At 39.3% G+C, this 18,347-nt stretch overlaps 1 protein-coding gene across 1 annotated transcript in view; it reads right to left on the minus strand.

Annotated features, from left to right (window-relative positions):
* The window catches only part of LOC114651133 (probable ubiquitin carboxyl-terminal hydrolase FAF-X), a 229,739-nt gene that overhangs the window by 158,227 nt on the left and 53,165 nt on the right, over positions 1-18,347 (minus strand). The window contains exons 10-12 of the mRNA XM_051926139.1: positions 4,317-4,421; positions 3,999-4,205; positions 2,176-2,312 (exon numbers count right to left, since the gene is read on the minus strand). Coding sequence (XP_051782099.1) covers positions 2,176-2,312; positions 3,999-4,205; positions 4,317-4,421 — 449 coding nt within the window. The remainder of the gene's footprint in view (positions 1-2,175; positions 2,313-3,998; positions 4,206-4,316; positions 4,422-18,347) is intronic.

The following is an 18,347-nucleotide window of genomic DNA, read 5'->3' on the forward strand; positions in this document are numbered from 1 at the left end:
CCCAGCCAACACAGGGCGCAAGGCAGGAAACAAACCCCAGGCAGGGTGACAGCCCACCGTAGGGCGCACACACACACCCACACACCAAGCACACACTAGGGACAATTTAGGATCACCAAAGCACCTAATCTGCATGTCTTTGGACTGTGGGAGGAAACCGGAGCACCCGGAGGAAAACCATGCAGACACAGGGAGAACATGCTAACTCCACGCAGGGAGGACCCAGAAAGTGAACCCAGGTCTCCTAACTGCGAGGCAGCAGCGCTACCCAATGCACCACCGTGCCGCCCCCATCTGCCTGTACAATTTCAAATCTATCCAGAGTTTCAGCTCAAAACAACACTTCTATAAAGCACACAAGAATGTGGAGTTTGTATTTCCTGTGGCTCCTGGTCAGTATTGAGAGTGCGTCCATTTTATTTAGCAGCGATCTTACATCGCCCATGATGATAGAAGGCAGGTAAGGTCTGTACCTTTCCTTCTTATTATGGAGTCAGGCACCTACTCTCTTTCCATGATGTCTACACAGTGGCTTTGCTGACAGTCCGGTGATTAGCTCTGGCAATGTGGGAGACAAAGGGCACAAGTCCAGCAGTTGTTGTTGCATGTAAATGAGTGTGATTCCGTCCTCATAATTGTGGTTCTCTTATGTTATGTCCAAAGAAAGTATCAAACAACGATGAAGACGAGCAAACAATCACAGGAGCTGCTACGGAGTGGTGGCTCTGAGGCTAGGGATCTGCACTGGCAATCGGAAGGTTACCGGTTCAAATCCTGTAAAATGCATAAAAGGGACTCTGCTCTGTTGGGCCCTTGAGCAAGGCCCTTAACCTGCAATTGCTAAGCTCTTTGAGTAGTGAGAAAAGCGCTATATAAATGCAAAAAATTACTAAAATTAAAAAAAATTATTATCATTATATAGCAGGTATAGCAAGTAAAATGTATTATTATAAAGGTCAATTGTAATTTTTCATTTTTTCAAAAGCATCCTCCTATACATCTTAATCAGCAGGTTACCACGTAGGTGTACTTTAAGTCAACTGCAATAAAAAAAAAAATCTTATTGAATCGGCATGAATGCTTTTGGAATGTGATTGATTTACAGTTGAATCGAGAAAATACTTAAAAATAACTTTTTATAGCTGACTTGTCTTTATATAGGATGTTATGGCTGCTAAATTTTGACAGCCACTGATGAATAGTTTTCTTTCAGGTTGATGAGATGACAGAGAGTAGAGAGTTGCAAGTTGCTGGCACTGGCTTACATATCTGGTAAAGGGTGGAAATGCAAGCTAGCAAACGTATGTAACGGATTAGTCTTATTGTATTTACTGTAGCTAACCCATGTACTATAAAATTTTGCTTTAAGCACACTCCTGAATAATATTAGCAGCAACTGACAGGTGCATTTAGCAGACAAGTTATCTGTTGTGCCTGATGAAATATCATGGCACTAACCTTTCTCCCAGCTATAATATCAAATTGGCCATTACAGATGAGCTCAAGTTAATAAACTGTTTCTTAAAGTTCTCTTGTTATGAAATACAAGTTTTCAAATAATTTTTTCATCTTGGGATCCCTATTTAAAAAAATCTGAGTTTCTGACCTGACACAGACTAAGGTGCAAGGCAGAGTGAAAGAAAAGGAGGAGTCAATTGATATATTATCGTTAAACAAAGCAAGAGTCACAACAAAAAAGACAATCAAATTTGCACAAAAAAACAAAAAATCACAACTAAGTCAGAAGTGCTAAAGCAAAGAGTTAGTAACTGAGTGACACAGTTTCAGGGACATGATCCCTAACACCCAAGCATTGCATTATAGCAACCGGTGCTCAAAATAGCAGTGCCAATTAATAAAATGGCAGCACAGTGAAATTCAAACCAATAAAATACTGCAAGACTGAGTAAGAAAGTAGTAGTAGTAAGAAAATGAAAATGTACTTGAGTACCCTGTGTTTCAAAACCAATCAGCAGTCAACTGAAATACACTTATGAAATACTCACTATGAGAATGTTCTTCTCTTACAAGTATACATGTTAATATTGGTTTTCTTCATGTTGTTTGCATAACCTTGGCAGTATAATGTTCCTGATCATAGTGATTAATTAATTCATGGTACCACAATTATTATATTTTTCATATTTTGCAAATATAAATAATCTAGGCTGATACCTCAAAACTGATGGTGATTCTCCAAATAAGCTGCAGATTTCTCTTATTTGTTTCAGTGCTGGGATAACCCATTTGTCATTACTGTGGAGCTCTTCAATGAATCGTTCTATCCACTGGATCTTCTGAGTGTCCCGATCCTAAAATAAAAAGGTCAGTCATTGTCCAGCCTGCTATATCCTAACACAGGGCCACAGGGGTCTGCTGGAGCCAATCCCAGCCAGCACAGGGTGCAAGGCAGGAAACAAACCCCAGGCAGGGCGCCAGCCCACTGCAAGACACACCAAGCACACACTAGGGACAATTCAGGATCACCAATGCACATATCCTGGACTATTTGGACTATGGGAGGTATCCTGGACTATTTGGACTATGGGAGGCAACCAGAGCACCCAGAGGAAATCCACACAGACAAGGGGAGAACATGCAAACTCCACACAGGGAGGAGCCAGGAAGCTAACCTGGGTCTCCTAACTGCGAGACAGCAGCGCTACCCACTGCGCCACCGTGTCGCCCCAAAATAAAAAGGTACTTAATAATTCAATAGTATAACTAAGTTTCACAAAATAGTGCTTTTTATATTCTTTAAACTATGCTTTATGGTTGCCAGAATACATTGCACATTTTTAACCTAAAATAATTTAAGTACTGGCTAGTGGGATGAAAGGGTTAGATAAAGTACTGCGAATTCTGGCATCATGCTTTAAGTAAACCAAGAGTATCCATAGACAGATAGAGGAGGCATTAGCAAAAATTCTGAGAAGCCTGGTTGTGTGATATTTGCATATTGCATTTATACTTGCTTTGATCCAGATCAACTAATGCTACACCTAAGAAGACTGCATTTGCAGCAAAGTATGCTTGAAAAGTGATGTTGCTCTCATAAGGCTTGGAGACATACATTTTACAACTACCAGCAAGTATAACTTGACAATCCCATTTCACAAGATCTAGGAGAAGCAAGGATATTGTTTTGCACATTTATTAGACACCTTTTGGGACCTATTAGAAGAAGCACACCATTAAGGTTATCTATATCTTTAGACAAGTGTGAAAGGCCAGTGTATTAATACTTAGAGAAGCACAACAGGTGTGTTGTTTTACTCCTGTCTATGCATACTTTATGCCCCCCACCAATATGTGTATCAGTATGTACAGCTATTTTTATTAATAACAGGTGCCATTTTCTTCATTTGTCCTTTGTTCATCTGTGAGCTCAGTAGTACTGCAAAAATACCCTTCAAATAACAGGGGAAACAAGAATAGCATGAGAAAACACAGGTTAAAGAAGAACTTTTCTTTCAAAATGCACAAACTGCTCATGGACAGCAACTGGGCTGGAATATAACCTGGAGCTCTGAGACATAAAAGCTAACCTGTGTGCCACATTTCCATCCTACCCTCAAATAATCTCTCATTCACAATAATTATTTGCAGAGTTTGTAATAGCAGAAGAATAAAATAATACTTTTAGTAAATTGTATTAGGTAAACAGGAAAAACTAAATTGACTCATGCAGGGGTACAGGTGGCACCATCCAGGATTGTTTCCAGGGTTCCACCCTTACATCTGATGCTGCTACAGCTGGCTAAAATTCCTCATGACCCTCACATTGGATCTATGAAAAGGATGGATGGATCAATCTAATTGGTGGCATAAACTATAATGAAATACTGCAATACTAATGAGGATCCAACCCTTTATCCCCACATTAAAGAAGAGAACAGAATGCATGTAACACATTGCAATAACCTACACCAAACAGCATTCTTAGTTCGAAATAATCTAATGCTTTGCTGGATTCAAGACTAATCTTTAAATCTAACCTGCGAACAACTGTAATCCAGAATCTTTATATGGGCACTAAGTGCCTGGTCCATGATGTCAACAGGCACATCTTCACTATGTGCCAAATTCCAAAGAAGATTTAGTACTTTGTGAGCCATTACTCCATCTTTGTCATCTTCAGCAAGGTGACGTATCAGTTCTAAAAGTTTCTCACGCTGTTTTTTACTTGCATTTGTCCAGCTTTCCTTTTAAACCAAAGCATAAAAAATGTTTCACTTTCATCAATGTTATAACAATAAATATGGAAATAAAAATGTGATGCAAATAAAGTAAAAATAATATAAAAAGGAACTTACCTGGAAACAATCAAAAAGATGATCAAGCTGTTCAGGAGAAAAATCCCAAGCTAGTTTTGCTAGAAGATCATGAACATTCTTTACAATTGCTTCATGTTTACCTGCCTAAGAATTTGTCAATGAAATTTAAAAAGACCAAGGTAATATATATATATATATATATATATATATATATATATATATATATATATATATATATATATATATATATATATATATGGTAATACAGTATATGATAAAATGAGAAATGATAAATGATAAAAGGGGTCAGAGATTGTCCTGAGTAAATTACTATGCATAACTATGTATATTGAAATTAACTAACATGGGGACAAATATACTCACATCATTGGAACCTCTACTTAAATAAAAAAAGAAAGCAGCAAAACAGTATCATTTCAAAAATATCAATTTTAGGTGGCAAATAGCAACCAAAGCAATCAAAAACTAGTACTTGTAAAAGTATATGAGGAAGTAAAAGTAAAATCAACTAAAAAAAACTGTTAAACAGTACAGAATTTTAGACATGTAATATTCTGATGTATAAAATGAATAAAGATAGACACATTGGAGTTCCACCTAGTTATCTACTAAACTCACTCTCTGCTTTGGAGGTTGACAGTGCAAATCTCAGCAGCATCAAACACATGGTGGAAACCAGTCTATCACTACTGGTACACACAAATGCACACACTTACTTGAAGACTTGCTAAACAACCTAACATCATGTCTTCACTGTGCGGATGAAAACCAGGCCGTACAGAGAAACGCCTCAATAGATACTATGAGAATATGTAACTTCCACTCAGTGATTGAGCTAGGAGTCACAAGAGTTTTTTGAAGCAAAATTCACACTGGGCAGCCATTTTAAAAACTACACTACTGTGTGGGGAAACAAATCAGCACTGACAAGTATGTAATAGAACTCATAGAATAAGTTAATATCTAAACATTTTCTTCAGCAAAATCTAAATGCTAATCCAGCAGTTCTCAAACTGTGGGGCGCGCTGAAGCTGTACAAGGGGGGCGTCCAATAAATGAACAAGATATGAAAATACATTTTTTACATTTGCATTTCAAATTTAAATTTGCAAGCATATAATCACAACAAATGCATTTTAACTAAAATTAAAATAAAACATTTCTAAGGCATAGATCTAATGACTAATTCGGAGCGGCGCCGCTGTTGCTGCTTTTATAGTCGCGTATTTTGAATCCAGAAAGTTCGAGACGTATCGGTATCTGTCGCGAACATTTGGGTAACCGTAGATCAGGTGATAATCCGGCGCGACTGCACCACATTGGCAGCGTAGCCAATATTGCCAAATTGTGTTAAATAATTTACTGTGTATTGGGTTATTTTCATGATACAACTAACAGCGGTATAATATTTGTCGGACGAAAATACATTCGTCTCACGCAGATTGACTTCATCGGTGTCCTCGCTTACGAGATTTTTAAAAATTAAAACATATTTAATCGTTTCTTTACAAAAAAAAAATAAATAAGAATAAATAACTTATTCGTTGTTTTTTGGGATTAGAATTACTACCAAAAACCAAACAAGGCATTTTAACAGTTATTAAAGCACTTAAAAAGAAATAAATTGCACATATTTCATCGAAGTTAGCCGAACACATGCAAATCTTATGGAAGTAAAAATGATAGGATACCGCGACACTGCACGAGTATCATACCTTTGTTAGTTGTATCATGGGTTATTCTCTTCTATCTTATGTTATGCAGGGGGCTCAGAATTATTCCAGGTAGAAAAGGGGGGGCTCTATCTTATGTTATGCAGGGGGCTCAGAATTATTCCAGGTAGAAAAGGGGGGGCGCGAAATACGAAAGTTTGAGAACTGCTGTACTAATCCAAGAAATGATCTACAGTAATCCCTCCTCCATCGCGGGGGTTGCGTTCCAGAGCCACCCGCGAAATAAGAAAATCCGCGAAGTAGAAACCATATGTTTATATGGTTATTTTTATATTGTCATGCTTGGGTCACAGATTTGCGCAGAAACACAGGAGGTTGTAGAGAGACAGGAACGTTATTCAAACACTGCAAACAAACATTTGTCTCTTTTTCAAAAGTTTAAACTGTGCTCCATGACAAGACAGAGATGACAGTTCCGTCTCACAATTAAAAGAATGCAAACATATCTTCCTCTTCAAAGGAGTGCGCATCAGGAGCAGATAATGTCAGAGAGATAGAGAAAAGCAAACAAATCAATAGGGCTGTTTGGCTTTTTAAGTATGCGAAGCACCGCGGCACAAAGCTGTTGAAGGCGGCAGCTCACACCGCCTCCGTCAGGAGCAGAGAGAGAGAGAGAGAGAGAGAAAGACTGAGAAAAACAAACAAGCACAAATCAATACGTGCCCTTTGAGCTTTTAAGTATGTGAAGCCCCGTGCAGCATGTCGCTTCAGGAAGCAGCTGCACAGAAGGTAGCAACGTGAAGATAATCTTTCAGTATTTTTAATACGAGCATCCGTATCGTCTAGGTGTGCGAACAGCCCCCCTGCTCAATCCCCCTACGTCAGGATCAGAGAAAGTCAGCGCAAGAGAGAGAGAGAGAAAAGTAAGTTGGGTAGCTTCTCAGCCATCAGCCAATAGCGTCCCTTGTATGAAATCAACTGGGCAAACCAACTGAGGAAGCATGTACCAGAAATTAAAAGACCCATTGTCCGCTGAAATCCGCGAACCAGCAAAAAATCCGCGATATATATTTAAATATGCTTACATATAAAATCCGCGATGGAATGAAGCCGCGAAAGGCGAAGCGCGATATAGCGAGGGATTACTGTATTGCTAATGAAAACATACAATTCTAAGCTGCTGACATGGGAAAGAAGAAAGAAAAATAGTGTGAGCTCTATTGAATTTCCTTCATTTGAATAAAAGCTTACGCCAACTTGAATTGGAAAAAATAAAAATGTTTAAAAAAGGGAGATAAACTACAAATACAAAAAATAAGCACACCATCTGGTAAAACTCTCCAACTTAACAATATGAAGAATGGTGAATGCACAGGCAACACCTTTCAATTACAGTAACTGCCTAGTGGTAGGAAGAAAGACAGCATTTTTACCAGAGACACAAACAAGAACATTGTGGCAGAAATAGAGGTGGTGGGTGGTGAGTGTTTTTCAGCTTACAGCTTTTCAAAAGAGATTTTTTTAATTTTATTTAGAACTTTGAAGTGGAAACCATCAGTTGACCGTTTATCCAATCAAACCCATGACTAGTTTGCAGTAGCAGTAGGGACTGCCACTGTAAAAGCAATGTTGCCAAAAAGGAGCAAGTAGGCAGAAAGAAGGTACTTCGGTTAAATTTAATATTTACTTAAAACGTAACACAAGTGATTAAGCCTGGGTTGTACATATTCTAAAAAGAAACTGCTGCTCATGGAGTCAACAAGATAAACTGCAACTTAAGGGACTGTCTGAATTTTGGAGATCTCAACAGCTAAATCACCAAACCAAGTCTTCCACCAGAGAGCCAAAGTAAATGGGCACAAGATGTTCTTTACCCTGTTTGATGGAAATAATATATTTTAACAAGAAAATCTATTATCAGAGATGCAGACATTGAATCTATTCAAATGTTTCTAAAAAAATATCAGGGAGTGGTGGTGATTTATACCATATTCGCAGAAAGTGTATCTTATCTGCCAATAGGAGGACCCACCAGTCCAACAAAATACCCTGATATTTAGGCACAGCACCTCCTGATCAGACCACAGGTTCAACCATGAAGGCCTTCCAGCTTAACAACTATGGCAGGCACATGTCCGTAGAGTAGTGCTGAATTGGTACTAAAATTTTGACTTTTGATATTAGTTTTTGGACCTCAGTACTGGTACCAAAATGGTTCTCTTGATAGCAGTGAAATCCCAATCACATTATAGTAATAATGGGGGGTTTGAATGGCAGTTTCATGTGAAATTCTGATCATGTCGAAGCATGTGATTTCCTTTTGTGACTTCTATGAAAGAGGCGTTTTCAAACAACTATGACAGCGTGTTCTTTGTGGGAGGGATTGAGAGGAAATCTGACTTTTCTTCAAAACTCCCTAAATGATAGTACCTTACTGTTTTAAAATGTTGGTATTTTTCTGTACTTTTCCAATACTGGTATACTGTACAACCCAACTCTAGAGGAAGTACTGTCGTGTGCAATTTTAACCGACAGAATAAGTACTTGATACTTGCTTCAACTCTCGCCTCATGGATTTTTTTTCCAAACTATTGTACATATAGCTTCAAGCAGAGCAGGGGCACTAGAGTTATGCCTTTTTCCATCAAGTCATGCAACTTAGGAAAACATCTGGTGATACTGTGGGCATATGTATTCTTGCGTGCAACAGAAAAATGCTCACTGTGTCTGCTCACTGGAGATTCTGCTATGTCTTGTTCCTGATCTCTAGAAGTGATGTGCTTGTCTTGTGATAGTAATAATACTACTGTATAAAAATATATCTGTACATTATGTAGCAGAGTATAAGTAGCAGCCTTATACTAAAATTAAATGGATTTGTGGAATGATCCGTTATCAGCAAACTATGAGTGAAATTCAGTAGAGTATTAATGAAATCTAAACATTTGAATGTTAATTCTGTGAGTTTTCAAGTAAGGAAGACAGAAGTTTTGAGGAAAGGTAGTTATGCTCATTAATCATGAGGCCTGAGAGTGGCAACATTTTGCAGATTGATTAGCAAATAAATGCAAGTACACACTTCACTGTACAGTGGAACCTCGGTTCACGAACGTCTTGGTACAGGTACAACTCAGTTTACGACCAAAAAGTTCGCCAAACTTTTGCCTCGGTTCACGACCACACACTCAGAATACGAACAAGCCAGGTTCCCTTTCGGTTTGTACATGTTCAGTCTCTCCCTGTGCATTTCCTGTGCAGCGAGCAAGAGAGAGAGCGAGAGAGCGTGACACACACACAGGCAGTGCGAGAGAGAGACAGAGCCACACACACAGGCAGCGCGAGACAGAGAGAGCCATGCACACACACAGGAGCGCTCTAGAGAGACACACACACAGGCGCTCCAGGCTCAATACTATCCACCTGCAGAGCCACAGCACCATACGTCACCTCAGTTTTAGACCCGCAGTTGTAGACCCGCAGTTACAGACCCGGAAGAGGCGTTACCTTCGTTTCAGGACTGACTTCGTAAAATTACTTTTGGAAGGTTTCGGCAGGTCTCTGCAAAACCCGGAAAGTAACATCGGGTCAAAGACCCGTTTAGAAACCAAATAATATGCATCATTGTGAAATTCAGAGGGTTTCTGCCATTACGTCGTGTCATATATTAAATTAAACAATACGGACCGTTTCTGTGAAATACACAATTAACATTTGCGTTGTGTTCGGGTCTGTGGGAACCATTTAACATGTCGACAAAATTAAAATCATCAATTTCTGTGTTACTTGAAAATAGTTTTTAATTTACATTCATGAAACGAACTATACAATATAATTATAATGTTTACACCACGTTAGAGTTTAGTAAAACGTTAATAATAAAAGTGATTACGTTTTTTAAAATGTACTATGCATTTGTGCAATATTGTTCTAAACCAATTTAGAATAAACATTTAAGTCAATCTAATATTTTAAAACATGTATGTGAAGAAAACGGCAGTACATATTCTACACTGAATTATGCTATATATTAATTACCTTATATAGAACTGCTCTTGTTTTTGTCACTTATTATTATAAACAATGGACCATCAAAAGAAAAAAAATAAAAATACTAATAAGAACACAATTTATTTATATAGCACCCTGCCCAAAATTCAAAAAGAACAACATGACCTATATAACATTGGCTACAAATAATATCTTCACTAAATAAAGATAAATACCGGATATACAGAACATACAAATAGAATAAAAGACAATAATGCAGACTAAAATACAACATATAATACTACAATAAATCTTGAGCAAATAACATAAATTGTGATAAAAATTCAAACCCTGAGTACCTGGACATATAGAGGGGGTAAACTAAAAGGAGGGGCAGAATGTCAGGTCTGTTTAATGTCCTCCTAAACAAATGAATGGAGTCGGCTGATGTCATTAATTTCGGGAGGTCATTCCACAGTCAGGGTGCTATATACAGCTGAAGGCCCTGCTGTCACCTACAGAGTGCAGGTTAGTGGGGGGCACAGAATCAGAGGACCTTAGTGGGCAGGTCAAGAACAGAATTTGATATTCAATCCTGTAAGACACAGGGAGCAGTGAAGTAGTAGTGACTTACAATAATCAGTGCAGGATGTGATAAAAGCAGGGACAAGTTTCTCAGCATTAGAAAAGGAGAGGAATGAGCAAACATAAGAAATGTGACACAGGTGGAAGTAAGAAAGTTTCTTAACATGTAAACGAGGAATCAAAGTGACACTGAGATTCTTTGCAGTAAAAGAAGGTCTGATGAGATCTTCACCAAGAATGGTTGAAGAGGACCTTGTTTTCTTAAGTTGCACTTTAGTGCCACTTTGCAGGAGTTCAGTTTTGTTGCAATTTCATTTTAAAGAGTTTTGCTCTGTTCAGGTTTTAATTTTAGTTTAATTTCACTGAGGCAAGTTGTGAGCTGAGAAAGCTGTGATGAAGTATCACTTTTAACACTGAAATGCTGTAGATCTAAGCATCATCTGCATAAAAATGATAAGCCAGTCCAGAGCTATGAATAACACGCTTAAGGGGAAGCATAGAGATACAGAAGAGCAGGGGATGTCATTTCATTAACAATGGGAAGTCAGATGGAGGAACTGCTGTGAGAAATTAAGGCATGAGGGTTACCCTGGACATGACATAAGCTGCATGTCCACAACACCATTTGCAATAACTTTTACACAAACTGGGACAGTAGCTCCTCAAGAGGAAGGTAACAATGCTTAGCACAATAAGGAAAAATAAGCCAGAGCTCTCATCTCAACTGCTGGCCACACAGAATAGGCCAGTGAAGACATTGAAGTTTTGTCTAAACAAATGACACATCCTTGGTGAACAATATGATCTGCACTGGGATAGGAGATGTCATGGCCATAAATAATAATGGACTATAATGCTACAAAAAGAGGAGTGGAGAATTTAGACAAAACATTACGCTGGATGCTGACCACAGGCAATTTTTTCAACATATTGAACATCTCAGAAAAAAATACTTTTGTTATCTGGACAACCTTGAACCGAGACTGGAACAGGGAGAAGGAGACAGAGCCTTCTTGAGGAGCAGGGTAAACCATTGGTGACACCTCACATGCTACTGGGACAACATGTGCCAAAGACCTCAGCATGTACAGCTATTGTGTCGATTCAACAGTCCAATCCACAGGAAAACCAATGACTGCACCAGTAGTATGTATGGATAGTTTGTGTGTCTCACTGTGTTATTTTAGCCTGCTGAACTGTACAGTTATTACAGTATTGTGTAGAAAATTTAAATATTCAGTTCTGCTTGATAAACAAATAGAATGTGATCTGAGAGTAAAGAGTAAACAGGTTATTTTTTATTTTTTATACATTGCTTGTTAAAATAAAGTAACCATCTGATTTTAAAAAAGTCCCTCAATAGTACATATGTAGCAAAAATGTAATCATAAGTTGAGATTCAACTCAATTATTTTTCATGCTTCTCAAAGAAATATTAAAATACAATGTTTGTAAACTACTGCATTTGTGAAGTGGGAGGGGATATCCAAAATTATCATTGAGTGTATTTCAGTAATGTGTGTAGTGACATATAAAACCACAATATTACATTAAAATATACTGCTCAAAAAATTAAAGGAACACTTTTTAATGGTCAGTTAAGTAGCAAAGGGGCGTGTTCATCAGTTTCAGCTGCTTTGGAGCACTAGAGGGGCAACAATGAGACGACCCCCAAAACAGGAGTGAATGATTTAACAGGTGGAGGGACCCCAATGACATTTTTCCCTCCTCATCTGTTTTGTCACTTGTTTTGCATTTGGCTACAGTCAGTGTCACTACTGAGGCGATACCTGGACCCTACAGAGGTTACACAGGTAGTCCAATTTCTCCAGGATAGAACATCAATAGGTGCCATTGCCAGAAGGTTTGCTGTGTCTCCCAGCACAGTCTCAAGGGCACTGAGGAGATTCCAAGAGACAGGCAGTTACTCCAGGAGAGCTGGACAGGGCCAGAGAAAGCCCTTAACCCATCAGCAGGACTGGAGGAACAAGATGAGCACTGGCAGAGCATACAAAATGACCTCCAGCAGGCAGGCCACTGGTGTGAATGTCTCTGACCTCTGACAAAAAGAAACAGACTTCATGAGGGTGGCCTGAGGGCCCGACATCCTTTAGTGGGCTCTGTGGAGCTTGATTGGCATTTGCCATAGAATACCAGAATTGGCAGGTCCACCACTGGTGGGTGCCCTGTGCTTTTCACAGATGAGGGCAGGTTCACCCTAAGCACATGTGACAGACGTGAAATGGTCTGGAGAAGCCGTGGGGAACGTTATGCTTCCTGTAACATCGTTCAGCATGACCGGTTTGGTGGTGGGTCAGTGATGGTCTGGGGAGGCATATCCATGGAGGGACGCACAGACTTCTACAGCTAGACAACGACACCTTGACTGCCATTAAGTATCGGAATGAAATCCTTGGACCCATTGTCAGACCCTATGTTGCTTATGTCATGTCCAGGGCAGCCCTCATGCCTTAATTTATAATATAATAATTAAGTTATCTTAATTTTATAATAATATAATCTTATATCACAGCTCCAGCTGATTCAAAACTCAACTGCAAGAGTCCTGACACAAACCAACAACAGCGAGCACATCCCAGCAATCCTGCTACACCTTCACTGCTCCCTGTGTCTTACAGGACTGAATATCAAATTCTGTTATTGACCTGCACACTAAGGTCCTCCGATTCTGTGCCCCCCACTAACCTGCACTCTGTGGGTGACAGCAGGGCCTTCAGCTGTATATAGCGCCCTGACTGTGGAATGACCTCCCGAAATTAATGACATCAGCCGACTCCATTCATTTGTTTAGGAGGACATTAAACAGACCTGACATTCTTACCCTCCTTTTAGTTTACCCCCTCTATCTGTCCAGGTACTCAGGGTTTGAATTTTTATCACAATTTATGTTATTTGCTCAAGATTTTTTTTGTAGTATTATATGTTGTATTTTAGTCTGCATTATTGTCTTTTATTCTATTTGAATGTTCTGTATATCCGGTATTTATCTTTATTTAGTGAAGATATTATTTGTAGCCAATGTTATATAGGTCATGTTGTTCTTTTTGAAGTTTGGGCAGGGTGCTATATAAATACTGTAAATTGTGTTCTAATTAGTATTTTTATTTTTCTCTTTTGATGGTCCATTGTTTATAATAATAAGTGACAAAAACTAGAACAGTTCTATATAAGACAATTAATATATTGCATAATTCAGTGTAGAATATGTATTGCCGTTTTCTTCACATACATGTTTAAAAATATTAGATTGGCTTAAATGTTTATTCTAAATTGGTTTAGAACAATATTGCACAAATGCATAGTACATTTTAAAAAACGTAATCACTTTTATTATTAACATTTTACTAAACTCTAACGTGGTGTAAACATTATAATTATATTGTATAGTTCGTTTCATGAATGTAAATGAAAAACTATTTTCAATTAACACAGATCTTGATGATTTTAATTTTATCGACATGTTAAATGGTTCCCACAGACCCGAACACAACGTAAATGTTAATAGTGTATTTCACAGAAACGATCTGTATTGTTTAGTTTGATACTAGGGGGCTCCGCACCCTGCTCGCTTCGCTCGCCAACCCCTGGCGTTGGGACATGACAAAGAGTGAGATGTATGAATTAGATATAGAATAGTGTGCAGCTTTGGATGATGCGCATAGAAATAACAAATAGAGTGTTTGGCATATATTAATGTTTTATTGGAATGTGCTCCATGACGTCAGCATCCCGATTAATGTAGTCCAGCAGCGATTTGTATTTATCGGCTCTAAGTGAAGGCTGGTTGTTTTTTATCCACTGCAGATCATTTGATTCCGCTCGAACATAAACGTCAACGATGTATTGTTGAGTCAGCTTTCCTGCATTGAGTAATGGATTAAAGTCGTCCCTTACTGAGAGTCTGTAGGAGAAATATTCTTTCATGGATACACGTGATCGTCTCTGTGCCTGTTGTTTTTTAATTCTTGAAATTGTAGCACTCCATCCTTCCTGTCCAGTTGGAAATAATATGGGGTATGTTAAAGTATTAAGAAGCGGAAAGCAAATGTTTATGCGTTGGAATGTAGGTGTGTTGTTTTTATCAGGACGTAAATGTAGAACAATATCTCTGTGAAATGGAGGCTCACCATCTTTACTTTGAAAGACAATTGCCACTTCATTAACGACGGGCAGATTGTATCGTCTTGGATCTTGTTCTTTGTCCTTTCTCAAGACCAAAGCAATTGTAGTTGCTGCTACAACTTCTGCATTTGCTTTTGTATTTGCCTCCTTTTCAACTTCATGTAGCATTTTTATAGACTTAGCTAATGGGTGATTGTTTATGACATGAGTGACGTTTCTAATGCAGTTCATAAAGTTTTTACTTTCAGGCACATCGTTAGTTAGAAGCCTCTTTAGATATTCAGGATATGAATGTAAAGGAGGCAGTCTAATCTGACCTTTTTGACAACAACGTGTAAATTCATTATTTGTATTGCCAGTTGTTTCTTCTGTGAAGTTAAGTGAATGACAATGATTGCAAATGACATTCATTAATCCCAATGAATTTTCCTCAATAGTGGATTCCTTATTGAAGGCGTTTTCAGCCATTTGGCGTAAGCGTTTAACAGGTGTGTGGCGTTGATGTCCGCGACGGGCATTTTTTGCTTTTTGCGTTTGATTGCCTTTTTGTTGCATGTCCATTATTTGTGACGCGCTATTTTTTTCTTTTTTTTTCTTCGCCTCCGCTTTGCGCAAAGTCCGTTTCAGTCTACGCCGTGCATTGTTTGTATCGAGCCTTTTCCGTTTTTGTATGTCGGTCATTTGAGCTTTGTGCTTTTCGCGTCTTGTTTTTTTTTTTTCTGTCAGTTCATTTGCGCGTTGTTCACGTCTCCGTTCATTTATTCTGTCTCTTCGCTCCCTTTTTTTGTATGTCTGATACGCGAGCTCTTTCGGTTTGAAATCGTGCTTCTTTCGATGCAGCACTTTGACACGCGAATCGTTTTGTACCCGTGACCGTGTATTCATGACTTGTTTCTTTCTCAGCATGCGAAATATGGATAAGTAATAAGGAGGATCGCACTCACTGTTAATATGTATCCTTTTCTGCAGTTGAACGGTTAAATAGTGCTTTATTGAAAGGACATCCACCTATGCTGACACCTATGCCGCCTATTGTGAAGGTGTTGACGTTCACTTTAGAATATGTGGCTTTGGGTGTCACTTCTTATGGATGTGTGGGGGGGATTGTTGTTGCGCGAGCGTCTTCTTTCTTTTTGTGTTCCTGTGTCTTGTTTGAATCCCCCTCTTTGTGTGTGTCCCGTCCCTAGCTTGTAGGGTCTGTGGGGTGGTTTTGTGTTCTTTTTTTTGTCTTCCATGGGCTTGATGAATCCCCCTCTTGGTGTGTGTCCCGTCCCGTCCAGTGCCTGTAGGGTGGGGGGGGGGGGGGGGGGGCTGTGGTCGTGCCCTGCTGTTGTGCGCTCGTCTGTTCTTTTTTTTTGGTGTGTTTAGTTTCGTGTGCAATGTGTTTCGTGCTTTGCCCGCGTTTGACTACTTTTTTATGTGCCTTTTCCTTTTTTTGGTGCTTGTTGCGACTACTTTTTGTATGTGCTCACTTCTTTTTTCTGTGGTCTCATCCGCCTTTGTCGCCCTCTTTTGTCCGCCTTTCTCCGACTCTCGCGGACTCTTTTTGCGCCTGCGCCTCTCGCGGACCCTCATCCGCCTCTCTCGCCCTCTTTTGTCCGACTTTCTCGGCTCCTCAGCCGACTCTCGCGGACTCTTTTTGCGCCTGCGCAGTACGTCTTTTTGCAGCTACGGCCCATTGCCGGATGTGCCTGCGTCCATCATCCGGTTTAGCATTCTCGCGCAGTACGTCTTTTTGCAGCTACGGCCCATTGCCGGATGTGCCTGCGTCCATCATCCGGTTTAGCATTCTCGGTTAGTAATATGGATATGACACGACGTGATGGCAGAAACCCTCTGAACTTCACAATGATGCGTATTATTTGGTTTCTAAACGGGTCTTTGACCCGACGTTACTTTCCGGGCTTTGCCGAGACCTGCCAAAACCTTCCAAAAGTAATTTTACAAGTCAGTCCTGAAACGAAGGTGACGCCACTTCCGGGTCTAAAACTGCGGGTCTGAAACTGCGGTGACGTATGGTGCTGTGGCTCTGCAAGTGGATGCTACTCTCCAGGCTCGCAAAAGAGAGACGCACGCACACACACACAGGCGCGGGAGAGAGAGGCGCGCACACACACAGGAGCGCGGTAGAGAGACACACACACAGGCGCTCCAGGCTCGCAAAAGCGAGACGCACGCACACACACAGGCGCGGGAGAGAGAGGCGCGCGCGCACACAGGAGCGCGCTAGAGAGACACACACAGGCGCTCCACGCTTGCAAAAAATGAGACGCACGCACACACACACAGGCGCTCCACGCTTGCAAAAAATGAGACGCACGCACACACACGCACACACACACACACACAGGCGCGAGAGAGAGCGAGCAAGGGACGCATAAGGTAGAGAAGGCTTGTTTTTGTTTTCAGTTCTATTTACAGTGATTGGTTCGTAGCCTGCATTGTTGCCATGTTACTTTTCTTGGTGGTTTATTAAATTACGGATTTTTCAAATGTTCATTTTTTCCCCTGTGCTTAAAACTCATTAAAAAAAGTGTTTTTAGCGAGCGGTTCCTAGCACTATAGCGCGAACTATTGCAGTGTTAGTTTTCTGTTGTTCAAGGTTTTCTCAGTGTTATTCAATGTTTTTACATTTAGTTTACCATTATGCTGTGCATTCTATGGTATAATTAACTATATTTGTGCTTAAAAACTAATATATATATACAGTTCGTACGGTCTGGAACGGATTAATTGTATTTACATACAATCCTATGGAAGAAATTGCATCGGTTCACGACCAACTCGGTTTACGACCAGAGTTCTGGAACAAATTATTGTCGTGAACCGAGGTTCCACTCTGTACTATTCCTGGTTAAATGATTAGTGGCAAGAAAAAGTTAATCAGTAGGATTATTTTTGTTTATATGGATTTTTGTAATCACCATTTCATCTCTGTCATAATAAAATGGTACTTAAATACAAATAACAGGTGGGACTATCACATTAGTACACCTTTAAAGAAGATTCTTCCTTGTTGAAATTTCAATTTTATTGTACTTTCTGACAGTCAAGGCAGTCTGCAAGGATATCTAACATGACAATTGAGTTCTCAGAAATGTTTCTAGTGTTGTGTAGTCTTGGATCCTCATTTCACTGACTAATAAAGTAGATTATCTATCTATCTATCTAGTCTCACTATATAAGCCTGCAGTTCTTCCATTACTCGTTCTTACTTCTGCTTATAAGTTAAAACATTTGAAGTCAAATCAATCTTTGACTATAACATGATCTAAACAGATTCCTCAGCAGGAATGATGATTATAAATGTGTTCCAAGAAATATAAAGTGTTGTGAATTAAATTACAGTCTTGCATAGTCTCTGAAATAGAATGCATACTGCCTGTAGCTGCGCCTGTGAACGATGAAAACTATTACAGAACTGTCTGACTAGAATACTCAACTGTGCACAAAAAATATCCCAACATGTTCTGGTTTAATTTGTTCATCAACTGCAAAATGTCTATCATACACAAAGGTTTAAGGGACAACAATGATAACCATGCTTGAACAGGAGACAAGGGTTCATCCTACCAAAAAAATCCTAACAATAAGCTTTTCCTGATAGCATAAAACAATTAAAAATGGATGTTAAATCATCAATTTAATGAACCTGCTTTAT

The sequence above is a fragment of the Erpetoichthys calabaricus genome, chromosome 4 (assembly GCF_900747795.2).
Source record: "Erpetoichthys calabaricus chromosome 4, fErpCal1.3, whole genome shotgun sequence".
NCBI classification, from domain to species: Eukaryota; Metazoa; Chordata; class Cladistia; order Polypteriformes; family Polypteridae; genus Erpetoichthys; species Erpetoichthys calabaricus.